The 15543-nt window shown below is 44.1% G+C and overlaps 1 protein-coding gene across 1 annotated transcript in view; it reads right to left on the bottom strand.

Annotated features, from left to right (window-relative positions):
- Nucleotides 1-15543, bottom strand: part of psda (pleckstrin and Sec7 domain containing a) — a 75173-nt gene that overhangs the window by 24164 nt on the left and 35466 nt on the right. Inside the window, exons 8-13 of the mRNA XM_037698174.1 lie at nt 6372-6415; nt 3732-3901; nt 3502-3572; nt 3222-3379; nt 1150-1294; nt 924-1067 (exon numbers count right to left, since the gene is read on the bottom strand). Of these exons, the coding sequence (XP_037554102.1) occupies nt 924-1067; nt 1150-1294; nt 3222-3379; nt 3502-3572; nt 3732-3901; nt 6372-6415 (732 nt within the window). The remainder of the gene's footprint in view (nt 1-923; nt 1068-1149; nt 1295-3221; nt 3380-3501; nt 3573-3731; nt 3902-6371; nt 6416-15543) is intronic.

Here is a 15543-nt window from a genome sequence, read left to right on the forward strand (position 1 = left end):
TATCCATCCATCCATCCATCCATCCATCCATCCATCCATCCATCCATCCATCCATCCATCCATCCATCCATCCATCCATCCATCCATCCATCCATCCTCTTAACCCGCTTCTTCCTTTATGGGTCATGGAGTTCACTGGTGTCCATGTCCAGTCATCACTGTGTGAGAGGTGGGGGACGCCCTGGACAGGTCTCCAGTCCATCACAGGGACACATAGAGACAAACGAGACAATATTATTTATTTATTGACCTTTATCGAGCCAGGCTAATCTCATTGAGATCACAGATCTCTTTTGCAAGGGAGGCCTGGGCCTGAAGTCAGACTAACATGCACATTTTTGGTCTGTGGGAGAAAACCAGAGTACCCAGAGAAAACCCATGCGAGCACAAGAAGAACATGCAAATTCCACACAGAAAGACCCCAGGTACAACCGGGGATGGAACCCAGGACCTTCTTGCTGTGAGGCAACAGTGCTAACCACTGAGCCATCGTGCTCAAATGAGACAAAAATGAGACAAACAACCATTCACTTTCTCACCTAGGGACAATTTAGAGTTACCAGTCAGTCTAACATGCATGTTTTTGGTTTGTGGGAGGAAACTGGAGTACCTGGAGAAAACCCACACATGCATGGAGAGAACATGCAAACTCCACCCAGAAAGGCCCCGGGCCGGGATTTGAACTGGTGACCTTCTTGCTGAGAGGAAACAGCTCTACCCACTGATCCACCATGCCACCCGAATCACAATTATTAGAATAATTTTATATTACTGATTACTTCATCAGTCACTCAGTGAATCAAATGTTCAGCTACTTCATTTGCAGTAAAATCAGTTAGTAAAAGAAAGTAAATATAATCGGCTGGTTTTAGATTCTTTGGTAGAAAGCAGCTTTAACATGCCGTCTCTGCGATCTCTCTCACCTCAAACTCCAGGTACTCCTTCCGGAGCTTCAGCTCCTCCAGCTCGCGACCTTTCACCTTTCGGTCTGGTGTGGATGCTGCAAATTCAACCAGCTCTGAGGAAACCGCCCTAAACCGGTTCTCGTGAGATTTGAGCTGCTCCTCCTGAGGAGACAGAGGCAGAACCAAGAAAGTTTAATTTCAGTATTGACTCTGACAGAAACAAGAAACAACTTCCTGTCTGTACCTGGGACAGTTTGGTGTTGGAGCCCGGCAGCAGAGGACGGCTAAAACGTTTCTGTGAGCCAACTGCCGCTGGGAACGGAGGAGCAGAAAACATGGCCGCCACCATGTTGATGCGTGTGATCCAGGACTGCATCTGCTCTGGATTTCTGCAGGAAAAACAAAACAAGGGTAGCACACGGCACAGCATCCACCTGTTGGATGTTCTCCTATTACACAGAAATCTGTTGCAATAACCTTTTATAAACTTTGGCCTTTTTTTTTTACCTTGACCTTGGAGCTGGGCTCATGAAAATGCTGGTGCATGTGTGTGTGAAGTGAAATGATCTTAAGCGAGTCAGAAGTTGTGGGCGGGACCAGAGAAAGTTTACGGATAGCCCATACCGTGATGCGACGGGCGTAAAGCAAAAAAACTGAGGCTGTTCAAACTTTGAAAAGTAAAAGCATCAAAATGTTTCCATGTTTATGTTCGTAAACTCGATTATCACGTCGAGCTCTATGCTACAAACTCTGACACATCGTTTGATCTGCGAGTCGGTGGCAATTTGCTTTTTTGTATTTTGTTGACAGAAAAGATGTTCAAACCATTCCCACCACAAACTTGACAGTTCTTGTTTTCTTGTAACTTTTCATAAATTATTGATACCATCATTTGATCTTCTTCTTCTTTTGGCTGCTCCCTTCTTCAGGGGTCGCCACAGCGAACTAACTCGCACGAATATCCTGATGCATGCTCAATAATCCAGGTAGAAAAATCTAAAAAAAAGTGACGGGGAAACTAAACAGCCACTGGCCAAAAGGATGGACCAGCACAGAAGATCAACATCATCAGGCCAGGACTCTGTGGTCTACACTCATCTCCAGGCCAGCGGTCACTCTTTCGGGGATGAAGATGTTCACATCCTGGACAGAGAGGAACGATGATTTGAGAGAGGAGTAAAGGAGGCCATCTTTGTGAAAAGAAATCGTCCATCATTAAACAGGGGTGGAGGACTCCATGTTCAACTGTCCCCCTCTTACAATGCTGTTATTGCCAGTATCACTCAGCCCTCTGTGAATAGTAAACAGCCATCAGGCTGATGGTCCTCCTTTTTCATGGGAACAGCTAGTTCTGGATGTCAACAACAAACTGGTTGATCTACTATGAGAAGGTGCTATTTATAAGACTGAGTTTGTTGCAGCTCCTCAGACTGAAGAAGTCTTTTGGATAAAAGTTGAAACATCTCAACAAGAAGAATCTGTCCAGAGGACCTGACTTTACTTTGTTAGTTGATCTAAAACATTTGATTGTTGTACATGATGGCTGATTGTTTTGGATGGATGTGCTCTGTTTGCATGTATTAAAAGTTTACTTCTGAGATTTCAACAGGAGCTTGGCTTGAAACACAGCAATGAAGGCTGCCTACAGGACAGATCTGGTTGGCAGGCCACAGACTGATGAAGTCTTCAGGATGGAAGACAAAACGTTTCTCACTTAAAGAAATTGGTCCAGATGAAACGATTTAACCTTTTTTGTTGTTATCTACTTGGATGATTGAGCCTACAAACTTTTATCAGATAACTTGCATGAAGACTTGGCAATTGTTTTGATGCCAGATGTCCTTCCTGACTCAACCACAGACCACCGAGCTACCACAGCCCTCTGTGTGGAGCAGAGAGCTGCCATCCAGGGCACCCGGGGGAGCAGATAGTGGGGGTTAAGGGCCTTGCTCAAGGGTCCAGAGTGGGTCAAATGAGGGTGGAGGCAGGTGTGGGTGTTTCACCTTTCCCACACTTTTTGATGTTATCGGTCCCGGGAGTTGAACCAGTGCCCTTCCGATCACAGGCCCACCTTCTCTAACCTCTACACCACCACTCCACACCAAACTAAAACATTGATGATAACAAAGTCCTAAATTAAATTGGTCTTAATCACACTCCAGCTGTTCATCATGGAGTTTTAGCAACAAAACATGAGTCTGATCAATCACATCTTGTTGTTGAAGATGGTGCGCTGCTGTAAAAAAATCCTCCACTTTGATTCAGGAGCTTTTTAGGATGCAGCAAAGGACAGAAGACAAAAGCAGAGCGTCTTACTGCGCCTGAAACAGGAAGACTCTCCAGTCGGCCGTTCGCAGGTAGAACACGTCGGGCCGTTTGCTGTAGTCAGCTGCTCTCATGGCCAGGGAGTGATGGATGGACACGGCGTTCTTCAAGTCCTCCTCCGACAGCTCTCGCTCTGAGCGGTACTCATCCTGGTGAACAGACACACAGCAGCCGTGTAATGAAACCAGAAGAACCCAGTCCACGTCCATCAGGTCACATCTGACTGGTCCTGTGTGATGAATGTTAGGGAGAGGACGCTGAGCAGCTTTACCTTCTGCAGGTAGAGCACCAGACCCTTCAGCATGGCGTAGAACGTCTTCCAGCCTCTTTTACCTCGCGACGCTGCAACAAGCAAGGCATCATGGGAAATCACACGCTAAAACGATGTGTAACAGATAACATCACATGACGAGTGTTTTAAATTTTACAGCTAACAAATGAAAACGAGTTGTAAAGAAATTAACTTTGGACTTTTTACAAGTTTGTTACGAAGAAGCTTACTTCTCTTCCCGTCGGGGTCGGCGTGGATTTTACGGACCAGGAAGCCACTTTTATAAAGCTCGCTGTCAGCCGGCCGGGCCATGCCCCCCTGACGCTTCATGGTGTGGGAGGCGGAGTCTGTTCGGACCTCTGCCAGCTCCGACATGGACTTCCTCAACTCCTCTTCATCACTTTAAAAAAGTAGAGATTCTTAACTTGTTTCCATCAGAAGATCAAATTAATTAGTTCAAGTATGATGTCATTCTGTGAGTGGACGCTGACATCTGTTGACCGACGTGTAAAATGTGAGTCAGACGATCAGCTCGACTCATTTTATTCATCACGTGTTTCTGTTCTCTTAATAATCAGCCATGAAACATGTGAGAACACGAAGAGTTACACTTTTTGAGTCCATGAGAATTCAACAAGATGAAGGCGACAGATTTATTCTGCTGCTCTGACGCGTTAATAAATACTATATTCAGGTTCTGATCGATCAATAACACGTCAGCTGTTTGGATTATCTGCTGAGAAAAAAACAGAAAAACTTTAATAAAATAAAATATCAGAAGATGCTCAACAATCAAACTGAACTAAGACACTAACTAAAATTATTGTATTATACTATAATTATATATTATAGATATATTAATATTACAGATATTATATTCATAATATATATAGTATTTTACTATAATTATATATTATATAATATTAATAACTCTGTCATTGTTCAAATCAAATGTCAGAAACTTAAACATCACAGACAGGCAGACAGACAGACAAGCAGACAGACAGACAGACAGATAGACAAGCAGACAGACAAGCAGACAGACAGATAGACAAGCAGACAGGCAGGCAGGCAGACAGACAGACAAGCACGCAGACAGACAAGCACACAGACAGACAGACAAGCAGACAGACAGACAGACAAACAGGCAGACAGGCAGGCAGACAGACAGAGCGCGATAGATGAAACTTTTGTCCTTGAGGTTTTGTCAAAGAGACCATCTTATCACAAGCAGAACTGGTTTGTTCCACTTTGGAGTAAGTTGTTGGAGGAAGAATTAGTTTTGTTGTGTGTTTCCTTGACTGATGAAGTCTTCTGGATCGAAGGCGAAACGTTTCAGCACAAAAAAAAAAGAAACTGTCCAGATGACCTGACTGAAAAATGTTGGATTGTATACCTGGATTATTGAGCATGGACTTTGTTGTTTTATCCTTGGTTACTCATGACCCAGGAGAAATTTGATAGTCGGCCCGTCTCCGAGGCCGTCGGGAGACAGACAAGCAGACACACAGACAAGCAGACAGACAAGCAGACAGACAGACAAGCTGTTTTGTTAAACCGGGGCTGAGGTGACCATCGGTCCGCTCCGTTTAGGCAGAATTAAGAAATAAAGATCGGTGAAAGTTTGAAGTGTGTCTTCTGGAGGACAGAGTCATTACAAGTGTGTGTGTGGGGGGGGGGGGGAGCACAGCAGTTATGGAGTTAGATACATGAACGTTCCGATGTTTTCCTTCAGACTTCGACTTCAACAGATGGCGTGCGTGACCCGACATGAGTGGGTCCAGTCACAAACTGTGTGAGATGAAGAGTCACTAAGAAGCAGAAAGTCTTTGGTCAGCGGGTCAGAACATGGTCCGACTCACAACAGGCGTTTCTTAAAATCACCAACGTCGTATTTTGACTAAAGTCCTGCCAGCAAGCCCATCAAGTCCTTCCTGAAATCCTTGATGAACTGACCCAAAGGACATGTTTACGTCCAGCAGAAGCTACTAAAGGCTGGAATAAAACAGAACCTTGTCCAACTCCTGTAGCAGTGGTCCAAGGAGAGCAGTTTAGAAAACAGAACCGGTTTAGCAACAAGAAGCTCGCCGGGAACATTAAATCCTGTTTTAGTGCGAAGAGAAAAGTCGTTTAAGAGGAAAGTCTTCTTAAGCAGTGGCTGAACAAAGAATCTGGTTCTTCATGTTGACTGGACCTGGAGTTTCTGCCAGGTGGAAGGTCTGGTAGGTCCGAGGTTGATGGCACCACTCCCTGAGTCCAGGTATGAGACGGTAAAGGAGGACTGGGCCACAATGCAGACCCACCAGAAGACTTCAGATAAGCCTTAGTCCCTCCTGGCCCTGGACCTCCTGGCTCTGGAGGTGCAGGGCACATGTGCTTTGGTATATTAGACAGGTGAGGAGGAGGACTTGATGAGATCTTCCAGGTCAGGTTGTCAGTGTGAAGGCTCAGACAAGGTCAAAACAGCTTCTGTGCCCCAGTCTTGACTCATCAGAAAGGAAAAGTAAAGCTGCTACTTTTGGACCAAACTCAGATTTTTTGAGTTTTTTAAGACAAAACGTTGAAGCGGATGCCTGTTTGGGAACATTTCTGTATTTTCTCCTAAAAGCTGCAGCTCCTGAAGTCGTTGTGGACAAAAAGTCAGACATTGTTTTATTAGAATATTAACATCCAAACAGGAAACCAAACAAAAGGGTTCAAAGTAAAGGGAAGACAGGAGTCTCACACACAGTCATGGGCGGTGGGATGCTGACCTATAATTACAGCAAGGAGAGAAGCAGGAAGCGGTTGCCACGGCAACAGAGCTTGAAATAAGGGAATCAGCGCGACGAGGACACACTTCACATGTTTACATGCATGTTGGCACTTACATGGTCCATTGCAGCTTCTCGGTCTTGATGGCGCTGTAGAGAGTCTGCAGAGAGACGACACACAGTCAGCCAGGTCACACAGTTCTGTGGACACTTGACAAGTTCTGAGATGTTTCCAACCCAAACAAGAACCACTCTCCTCTTGCTCAGGGAGTTTCATGTCTAAAGATGTAAAACACCAAGAATTTGCTTTCTTACATCCATTGGTGTCAGAGCATTTGTAATGTGTGTGTGTGTGTGTGTGTGGGGGGGGGGGGGGGGCACTGGTGGGGTCTGGGTGTCCTCCCCCAGAAAGTTTTGAATGGATGCTATTTCCTGCATTCTGGTATATTTTAACAGGTTGTTAAACATCTTCGTTTACCTATATAAGTAAACAATTGATTCGATAACTATTTTAGAGCTCAAGAAGAAGTAGCCTGACCAACAGCTCTCCTTGTGCGAATAGAGCATGCTCCGCTTCTCTCACGCATCCTAACACCCCCACCCCAGTCGACAGCACTGCAGTAAATCCTTTCCCAGTTTTGGGAACCGTACTCTCGCTCAAATCCAGAGTGCTCAATGACAACAACCTTTACAGCTGGGCTGTATTTGCACTGTTGCATATGGCCCCTGTTTAAAGGTGAAAAACATATAAAGAAAGCAACATTTCATGTAGTTTTTCTTATTTTGATTCCACACATTTAAAGCAAGTTTCTCAACAAGTTTGAGGACAATAAGTTTTAGGGTTTTAAAGACATTTCAACTGTAATGCACAACTGCACTACATGTGTTTATATAAGCAAATTAAATAATGAAAACAACATCACCACTAGATCTAACAAGGTTGAGTCAGGTCCTCCGAAAATAATTGTCCATTGTTAAACAGAGAAATATCCTTTAGATGAGTAGTGCTGAATACAAGTTAAAAAAGTCTAGTGGTAAAGTCGTTTTATAAATTAAACTTCTCTATAAATACAAGTAGTGCCAACCTAACGCTGTGTGTTAAAGTGCATTAAAGTTGAAATGTCTTTAAAACCCACAGCTGAATTTCTGCAAACTTGGTGAGAAACAAGCTTTAAATGTGTGTAATTAAAGTAAGATGAAATGTTGCTTTTTGTATGTTATTTGGCACAAATATAGCCCAGCTGTGAAGGTTGTTGTAATCGAGTACTCTGGATTTGAGCAACAGTAAGGTTTCTGAACCGAGAAGGGCTTTATTGCAGTTGTCGAACTGCAGTAAAGCCACAGTTACCGCAGTTCGACAACTGCCGCCACTAACATAGCGCTAAGCTAGCGCGTAACACAGAGGTGTCACCCCCTCCTCTCCACCCGGTCAACAAAAAAGCCCTGAAGAGATGAGCACCCTGCCAAGCTAAGTGACCTCTGGGAAACATTGCATGCGGTGTGGAGTTGTTGTAGGCAATCAGGAAAACCTGGAGTGGACTTTATATGGTTTGAGTATTCTCCTGTTAATCAGGTGGAATGGATTAATTTAAGAAGAAATAGAAACAGCACTGGGTGAACTAATATTTCATGGTAAATGTGGGGAGGTCCAAATTAATATTTTTAAAATGTGAGGGGGACATGTCCCCTGCACATATAATTGTTGTGACGCCTGTGCTTACATCCAACCTGATGGAAGAGAACTGACTTCTGGGTTTGGACTGGTCCAACATGTTTTAATAAAGACCGTCTCCTCTAAAGGAACTGAGACCATTTGTGTTTGTTTGGGTTGGACTTCAAAGGACGAACATGGGACAGGAGACCAGTCCATCAGCTTTTACTTCCAGGCGTTTACATCTAGATCAGATTCACAGCTGGCACCATTTGTAAAAGAACGCCAAATAACGGTAAATGGACTCTACTTATATAGCGCCTTTCTATCTGATCAAGATACTCAAAGTGCTTTACACTACAAACTGGATTCCAAAAAAGTTGGGACACTAAACAAATTGTGAATAAAAACTGAATGCAATGATGTGGAGATGGCAAATCTCAATATTTTATTCGTAATATGACATAGATGACAGATCAAAAGTTTAATCTGAGTAAATGTAACATTTTAAAGGAAAAATATGTTGATTCAAAATTTCACAGTGTCAACAAATCCCAAAAATGTTGGGACAAGTAGCAATAAGTGGCTGGAAAAAGGAAATTGAGCATATAATGAACAGCTGGAAGACCAATCAACACTAATTAGGTCAATTGACAACATGATTGGGTATAAAAAGCGCTTCTCAGAGTGTCAGTGTCTCTCAGAAGCCAAGATGGTAAGAGGATCACCAATTCCACCATTGTTGTGCAGAAAGATAGTGCAGCAATACCAGAATGGAGTTACCCAGCGTAAAATAGCAAAGACTTTTAAGTTATTATCATCAACCGTGCAGAAAATCATCAAAAGATTCAGAGAATCTGGAACAATCGCTGTGCGTAAGGGTCAAGGCCGTAAAACTCTACTGGATGCTCGTGATCTCCGGGCCCTTAAACGTCACTGCACCTCAAACAGGAATGCCACTGTCAAGGAAATAACAGAATGGGCTCAGGAATACTTCCAGAAAGCATTGTCAGTGAACACAATCCACCGTGCCATCCGAAACTCTACAGTGCAAAGAGGAAGCCATTTCTAAGCAAGCTCCACAAGCTCAGACGTTTGCACTGGGCCAGGGGTCATTTAAAATGGAGTGTGGCAAAATGGAAGACTGTTCTGTGGTCAGATGAGTCACGATTTGAAGTTCTTTATGGAACACTGGGACGCCATGTCATCCGGACCAGAGAGGACAAGGATAGCCCAAGTTGTTATCAACGCTCCATTCAGAAGCCTGCATCACTGATGGTATGGGGTTGCATGAACGCTTGTGGCATAGGCAGCTTGCATGTCTGGAAAGGCACCATTAATGCAGAGAACTATGTTCAGGTTCTAGAACAACATATGCTCCCATCTAGACATCATCTCTTTCAGGGAAGACCCTGCATTTTTCAACACGATAATGCCAGACCACATTCTGCAGCAATCACAACATCATGGCTACGTAGGAGAAGGATCCGGGTACTGAAATGGCCAGCCTGCAGTCCAGATCTTTCACCTATAGAGAACATTTGGCGCATCATAAAGAGGAAGGTGCGACAAAGAAGGCCCAAGACGATTGAACAGTTAGAGGCCTGTATTAGACATGAATGGGAGAGCATTCCTATTTCTAAACTTGAGAAACTGGTCTCCTCTGTCCCCAGACGTCTGTTGAGTGTTGTAAGAAGAATGGGGGATGCCACACAGTGGTAAAAATGGACTTGTCCCAACTTTTTTGGGATTTGTTGACGCCATGAAATTTGGAAACAACAGATTTTTCCCTTAAAATGAGACATTCTCTCAGTTTAAACTTTTGATCTGTGATTTGTGTTCTATTCTGAATAAAATATTAGATGTTGGCACCTCCACATCATTGCATTCAGTTTTTATTCACAATTTGTTTTGTGTCCCAACTTTTTTGGAATCCGGTTTGTACAACCTGTGTCCTCATTTACCCATTCACACAGCACTCTACTAGAACTGTACAAAGCTAATTGAACAAATAATTCTAAAGAGATTAATCAGTGATTTATCACATTCATACACCGATGGGACATAGAATGGAGGCAATGAGGGGTTCAATGTCTTGCCCAGGGACACTTCGGCATGTGACTGCTGGTGGATTCGAACCCCCAACTCTTGCATTTGAGGACGACTGCTCTAACCACTCATCCACAGCCGCCCTCATAATCCACATAATCTGTTGAACTAAAGGGTCGGAGCATGTGGCTGACAGGTTTCTGCTGCCCAGCTGGGTCCTGAACATGCGAACAATAAATATCTTCATGACTCCAGTCAGCAGGTGACCAAACATCTGTCTGTGAGCCGAACAAAGACCCCGGTGACCCTCAGGAGGGAGGGGAGGGAGGCTGATCTTCATGTAAGTTTAGGAAACAGATCTCCTGCAGTTCAACACTTGGAGCTCCACTCTCTACTTTATTTACGTTTTTGAAGAAAATTATCACAAAATGTCATACACTAGAAAACACAAGTTCAGTTTTCAAAACCTTCTGGACTGCGTTCAGAGTCTGCGGGTGACAAACAAGCATCAGAGCCACAAGCAGTCCAACAGAGCCACAGAACTCTGGACTTTGACACAGACATCACAGTAAGACCAAGGACAACGTCCCTGGTCTCCAGACGTCCAGAGATGAGTCTCAGACGTTCTGGACTAGTTTTATTGATTGATGAGATGGACCTTTACCAAAGTGACAGAAAGTCCAAAGAATGGTTTAAATCCACAGAATTCTTTTGTCTGACAAGTAAAGTACGATTTAGCCAAACCAACCAAGGAGCTCATCAGGAGCGAGGAGTGGAAGGTTCTGGACTGACCTAGTCCATCTCCAGATCAAACCTGAAGAAACTGTTTGGTGGGTCAGCAGGTCACAGGCCTGCTGCGGTTCTTTAGGTCACTTTCATCTATTTTACGTTCCAGTGTTTCTGCTCACCCGAGGGTTTGGGATTCTGTTACAAAGAATATCTTCCATGTTGTACAATCCAGATGTAAACACCTGGAAGAGAAGCTGAAACTATGCGCTCTCGTTTCGGACCCAGATGTTTTCAGCTGGCAGTGAAGAGGACAGAAACGGTTAGCGGAGAGTGAGACGGCTGCAACTGGCACTGAAACAGGCACAGGTCGTGTTTCTCCTACAACCCTTTTCATGGCTTTTATTGTGAAACAGCTACAGGAAGTGATTCAAAATGAACTTAGTGATGCTGCAGGTTGTTCTAAAACCCTCTGTTGCACACAAAACAGAGAAATTAATCTCTAGTTGTTTTAAATCTTTGTACTGGACTAAATTAACATGAAAAATCTTGATTTTACTCTTTTTGTCTAATTACCAGTAGTTGATGCAGTTGCAGATTAAATCCAGATTATTTAATCCAGATTTAATAGCTGGCTGCCGGCCAGTAGATTCAAACATAACGTAATAAACCAACATGAAGAGCAGGGACAAGGCACCTCAGATGAGCACCACAGAGAACATGTTGGAGAATCTAGGGTTAGTTCAGTGAAACGTGACTAAAACGACGACTCAAACAGGAAACGCATCACAACATTACACGCCCGTCCACAAACTACACAGCAACAGAGACCTTGTTTAACTGTTGACCTTGACCTTAGAGCTGGGACGATGAAAAGACTACGCAATACTCTGTCTAGTGGTGGTACAAAAGCAAATTTCAAAAGTCCAAAAAAGTTACCTCTGGACATTCAAAAAATAATAATAAAAAAAAAATTGTAGAAACGTTTCGTCTTTCATCCAAAAGACTTCTTCAGTCTGAGGTGCTGTATTCAGCTCAGTCTTATAAATAGCATAGGAGGGCTGTGATCAATCTTACATCGGGGAAACTAAACAGCCACTGGCCAAAAGGATGGCCCAGCACAGAAGATCAACATCATCAGGCCAGGACTCTGCGGTCTACACTCATCTCCAGGCCAGCGGTCACTCTTTCAGGGATGAAGATGTTCACATCCTGGACAGAGAGGAACGATGGTTTGAGAGAAGAGTAAAGGAGGCCATCTTTGTGAAAAGAAACCGTCCATCATTAAACAGGGGTGGAGGCCTACGTGTTCAACTGTCCCCCTCTTACAATGCTGTGATTGCTAGTATCACTCAACCCTCTGTGAGTAGTAAACAGCCATCAGTGTGCTAATGATCCATTGTTAGGCTGATGGTCCTTCTTGAGCATGTGATCAGCTGGTTTTGGTTGTCAGCAGCAAAACTGGTTGATCCACTGCGAGAAGATGCTATTTAAGAGACTGAGCTGAATACAGCACCTCAGACTGAGGAAGTCTTTCGGAAGAAAGACGAAACGTTTCTACTTTTTTTTTTTGAATGTCCAGAGGACCAGATTTTACTTTTTTGGATTTTTGTACCTGGATTATTGAGCATGCATCAGGACAAATTTCAAAAGGTAGTTTTTAGAGCTATTTAGCTAAAATTTGGTGTATTCGTAGCTGACAACAATCCCTAATCAACTCTGATTATAAATCAAAAATCCAAGATGGCTGCCTGAGCTAAAAAGAAAAAATACTATAAGTCAACCATTTTTAGAGATATTCATCTGAAACTTGGTGTGGTGGTAGCTCAGAGCGAACCCCAACACACAGTGCTGTCAGATCAAAACTTTAAAATGGCCGCCACGTGGCAGTCCCTGTTAAAGTTTCTCCAGAAAGTTCTAATTTTGCTAAGTTTGTAAAGCTGCAAATATTTTATCAGCCACAGATCTCATCAGAGTTCTCGGCAACAACTCGTTCAACTTTTCAGGGAAAGTTACGAAAAAACTCGATCCATATTTAAACAAGCTCCTACATGAAGGTCAGTTCAACCTCTGGAGCTGTGGTCAATGTTTATGAAGACTGTTTCTGCCACAAGCGGACCGTGTTCTGCTGATCCACTGTCTGATCCAGATGATTTTTTTTCCAAGTGCAGGGGAAGTTCTCGTTTCTAACACGGTGTCTTCGCTGCTGCTCGCTGGGCTGAAACAGTTTCACCAGATTACGTTTTAATTTGTTGTGTTTCTGAACAAACTGCTTGTCAGTTTATATAATCTGTTTAATGAAACATCAGTACCTGGCATTTGGATTATCACTGAGGTGGACCCAACAAGCGTGTTGATATTTCTAAACAAAACCCTTGAACTGTGTCTGAGAGTAAAGTTTGACCCATTTGAACAGAGCGTGAAGCGATGAGAGAACATTTAGAGAACCGCTGCAGACCTGAGGACCAACATCACATCACGTTTCACGTCAAGCCCGGCAGCCTGGGCTCCAGGTTCTACCTTCTTTTTGCGGTTCTGCGGGTCCTGGCTTCTTCCCAGCAGGTCCGGGAAGGCCAGTGGTTTCAGGGAGCGGGACCTGGGCGCTCTGGGGTACCTGAAGGCCTCCGAGCCCTTCGAGTCCCGCCCACTTCGGACCGAGCACAGCGAACGTGAGCGCAAGCGTCCTGACGAGTGAATGCTGTTGACTCCGATCATCGTGGCCAGCAGTTGGTTTACGACGAGTCCAGCAGAACCACAAAGATCCGAAGGTGAGAAAACGGGGTTCTAACAGAGTCTGCTGTGATGTTCTGCTGAAACTCCAGCTCCAGCAGAACCACCTCACGCATTGGACTGGTTCTGAGAGGACTAATGTGGGCCGGACTGATGGTGTCCTCGGAGGAGATGGGCCTCAGTCTTTATGGATCCTCACAAGTCCAACCTGAGCAGGTTCCTGTGGTCCTGGGCTTCAGGGGACCAGTTAAAGTCCAGGTCTGCTTCGTTGCTGAGAACTAACCAGATTTAAATCTGTCAACAAAATATTTCACTGCAGATATAAAACTGAAACTCGTTCATAAAAATGTGACAATGTGTTTGAAGTTCAGACGATTCAGAAGATTTAAAGGACGAACTTTAAATATAAATAGATATTTTTGGAAACTAAGTCTTCAAGGAGAATATTTTCATTCAAAGACGATCCTTTGACGAGTTCTTCCTTTTTAGAGAGTTCAGGTTTGATCAGACGTGACGAAGATGATGGTCAGTCTTCAGATGATGTCCGAGCCGACCCTCAGCTCCTCTTCATCAGATGGACTCCCAGCTATCCCAGTGATGGATCACAGTCCCTTCATGGTCCAACAAACACCAAGTTCTCTGTCCCGTCACAAATTTCACACAAAAACATTTTCTAAAATCCTGCCAGCTGGGAGCTGGTGCTTCTTCTCGTCCTGACGCAGCTATGAGGAGGAGAATCCCTGGACTGCAAAATAAATCTGCGTGACGAAGGAGGTGCAGCTTCCTCTCACGTGAAAAAACAAGAGAAGAAGAAAAGTAGGGTGGGAGCACGCCCACACAGGCAGGAGGGATGAAGGAGGGATGGAGGAGGAGAGGAAATGAAAGTTTCTCCTGTTGCACCCTAAAAAGAGAGAGACTCCTTCTCTCCTCCTCTTCAGCTGTTGATCTGTTCGTCCTCTAACTCCTCTTCTCCTCTGTTTGTTGTCGTCCTGCAGGAGAATCCCTCCATCGGATCAGGTGAGCTCAGTCCTCCTCCTCGTCAGGCCGGTGTGCCCCCCTCTTTACCTCCCACCTCCTCCTCCTCTTCCTTTCAGTCTCCCCTTTTTTCTCTCGCAATGCGCATTTTCTCTGAGTTGCAGCAGCCAATCAGAGAGCAGGAACAGGAGATAGAGCCCGCCTCCTGCTCTCTTTGAGCTGTCAATCATGAGCTGAATGTAAATGCAGCCAGGAGACGAAGAGCAGCAGAAAAATCCTGCTGGTGTTCGAGAGTCCGCTCTAACGACTCAAAACCTGAATAAACGTTTCGTCTGAGGTCCAGTCAGACCTGCAGCCGAGCAAATTTAATTAAAAGGACCCACGTTTCATTTTTTTATTTTTTATTTTATCCTTTATTTATTCAAGTAGTATCATTGAGTCACGGGGACTCATTTTCAACAGAGATGTGTTTGGGAGCAGATGGTGGGGGATAAGGGCCTTGCTCAAGGGCACAGAGTGTGGCAAATGAGGGTGGAGGCAGGTGTGGGTGTTTCACATTTCCCACCCACATTTTGACGATGTTGGCCCAGGGGGGTCGAGCTGGCGACCTTCCGATCGCAGGCCCACCTTCTCTAACCTCTGCGCCACCACTCCCCTCATAATAATTAGTTTCACATGTTGGATTCAGTCATTATGTTTGTTTTAATTTGATTTGATTCTACGGTTTTATAGTTTATTTTATGTGTTTAGGTTTTATTTATCACATTTTTATAAATAGTAGTCCCTTGTTTATAACAATAATAATAATAATGTCATCACATTGTCATCACTGTATGTTTCCATACAATGGCGAAATTAGTCTCTGCATTTAAGCCATCCACCACCAGGTGGTGCAGTGGGAAGCTATTGAAAGCACCTGGGGGGCATTTTGAGGATAAGTCGTGCTGCCCAGAGACACCACGAGGTATGCAGTGACCAGGGATCGAACCTGGGACTTTCGAGTCCTGAGCCGGCTGCCCTGCCTCTATTGTGGGGGTCCGTACCGTGAAGACCCACGATACGTGAAAAACCATAAAGTAGGAATAGCAGTACAAGTAGTAAGTAGTAGTTTATTTTGTTATATACAGTATATATATATATATATATATATATATATAT

Source organism: Nematolebias whitei, chromosome 1 (genome assembly GCF_014905685.2).
Source record: "Nematolebias whitei isolate Nwh7 chromosome 1, NemWhi1, whole genome shotgun sequence".
Taxonomy (NCBI): Eukaryota; Metazoa; Chordata; class Actinopteri; order Cyprinodontiformes; family Rivulidae; genus Nematolebias; species Nematolebias whitei.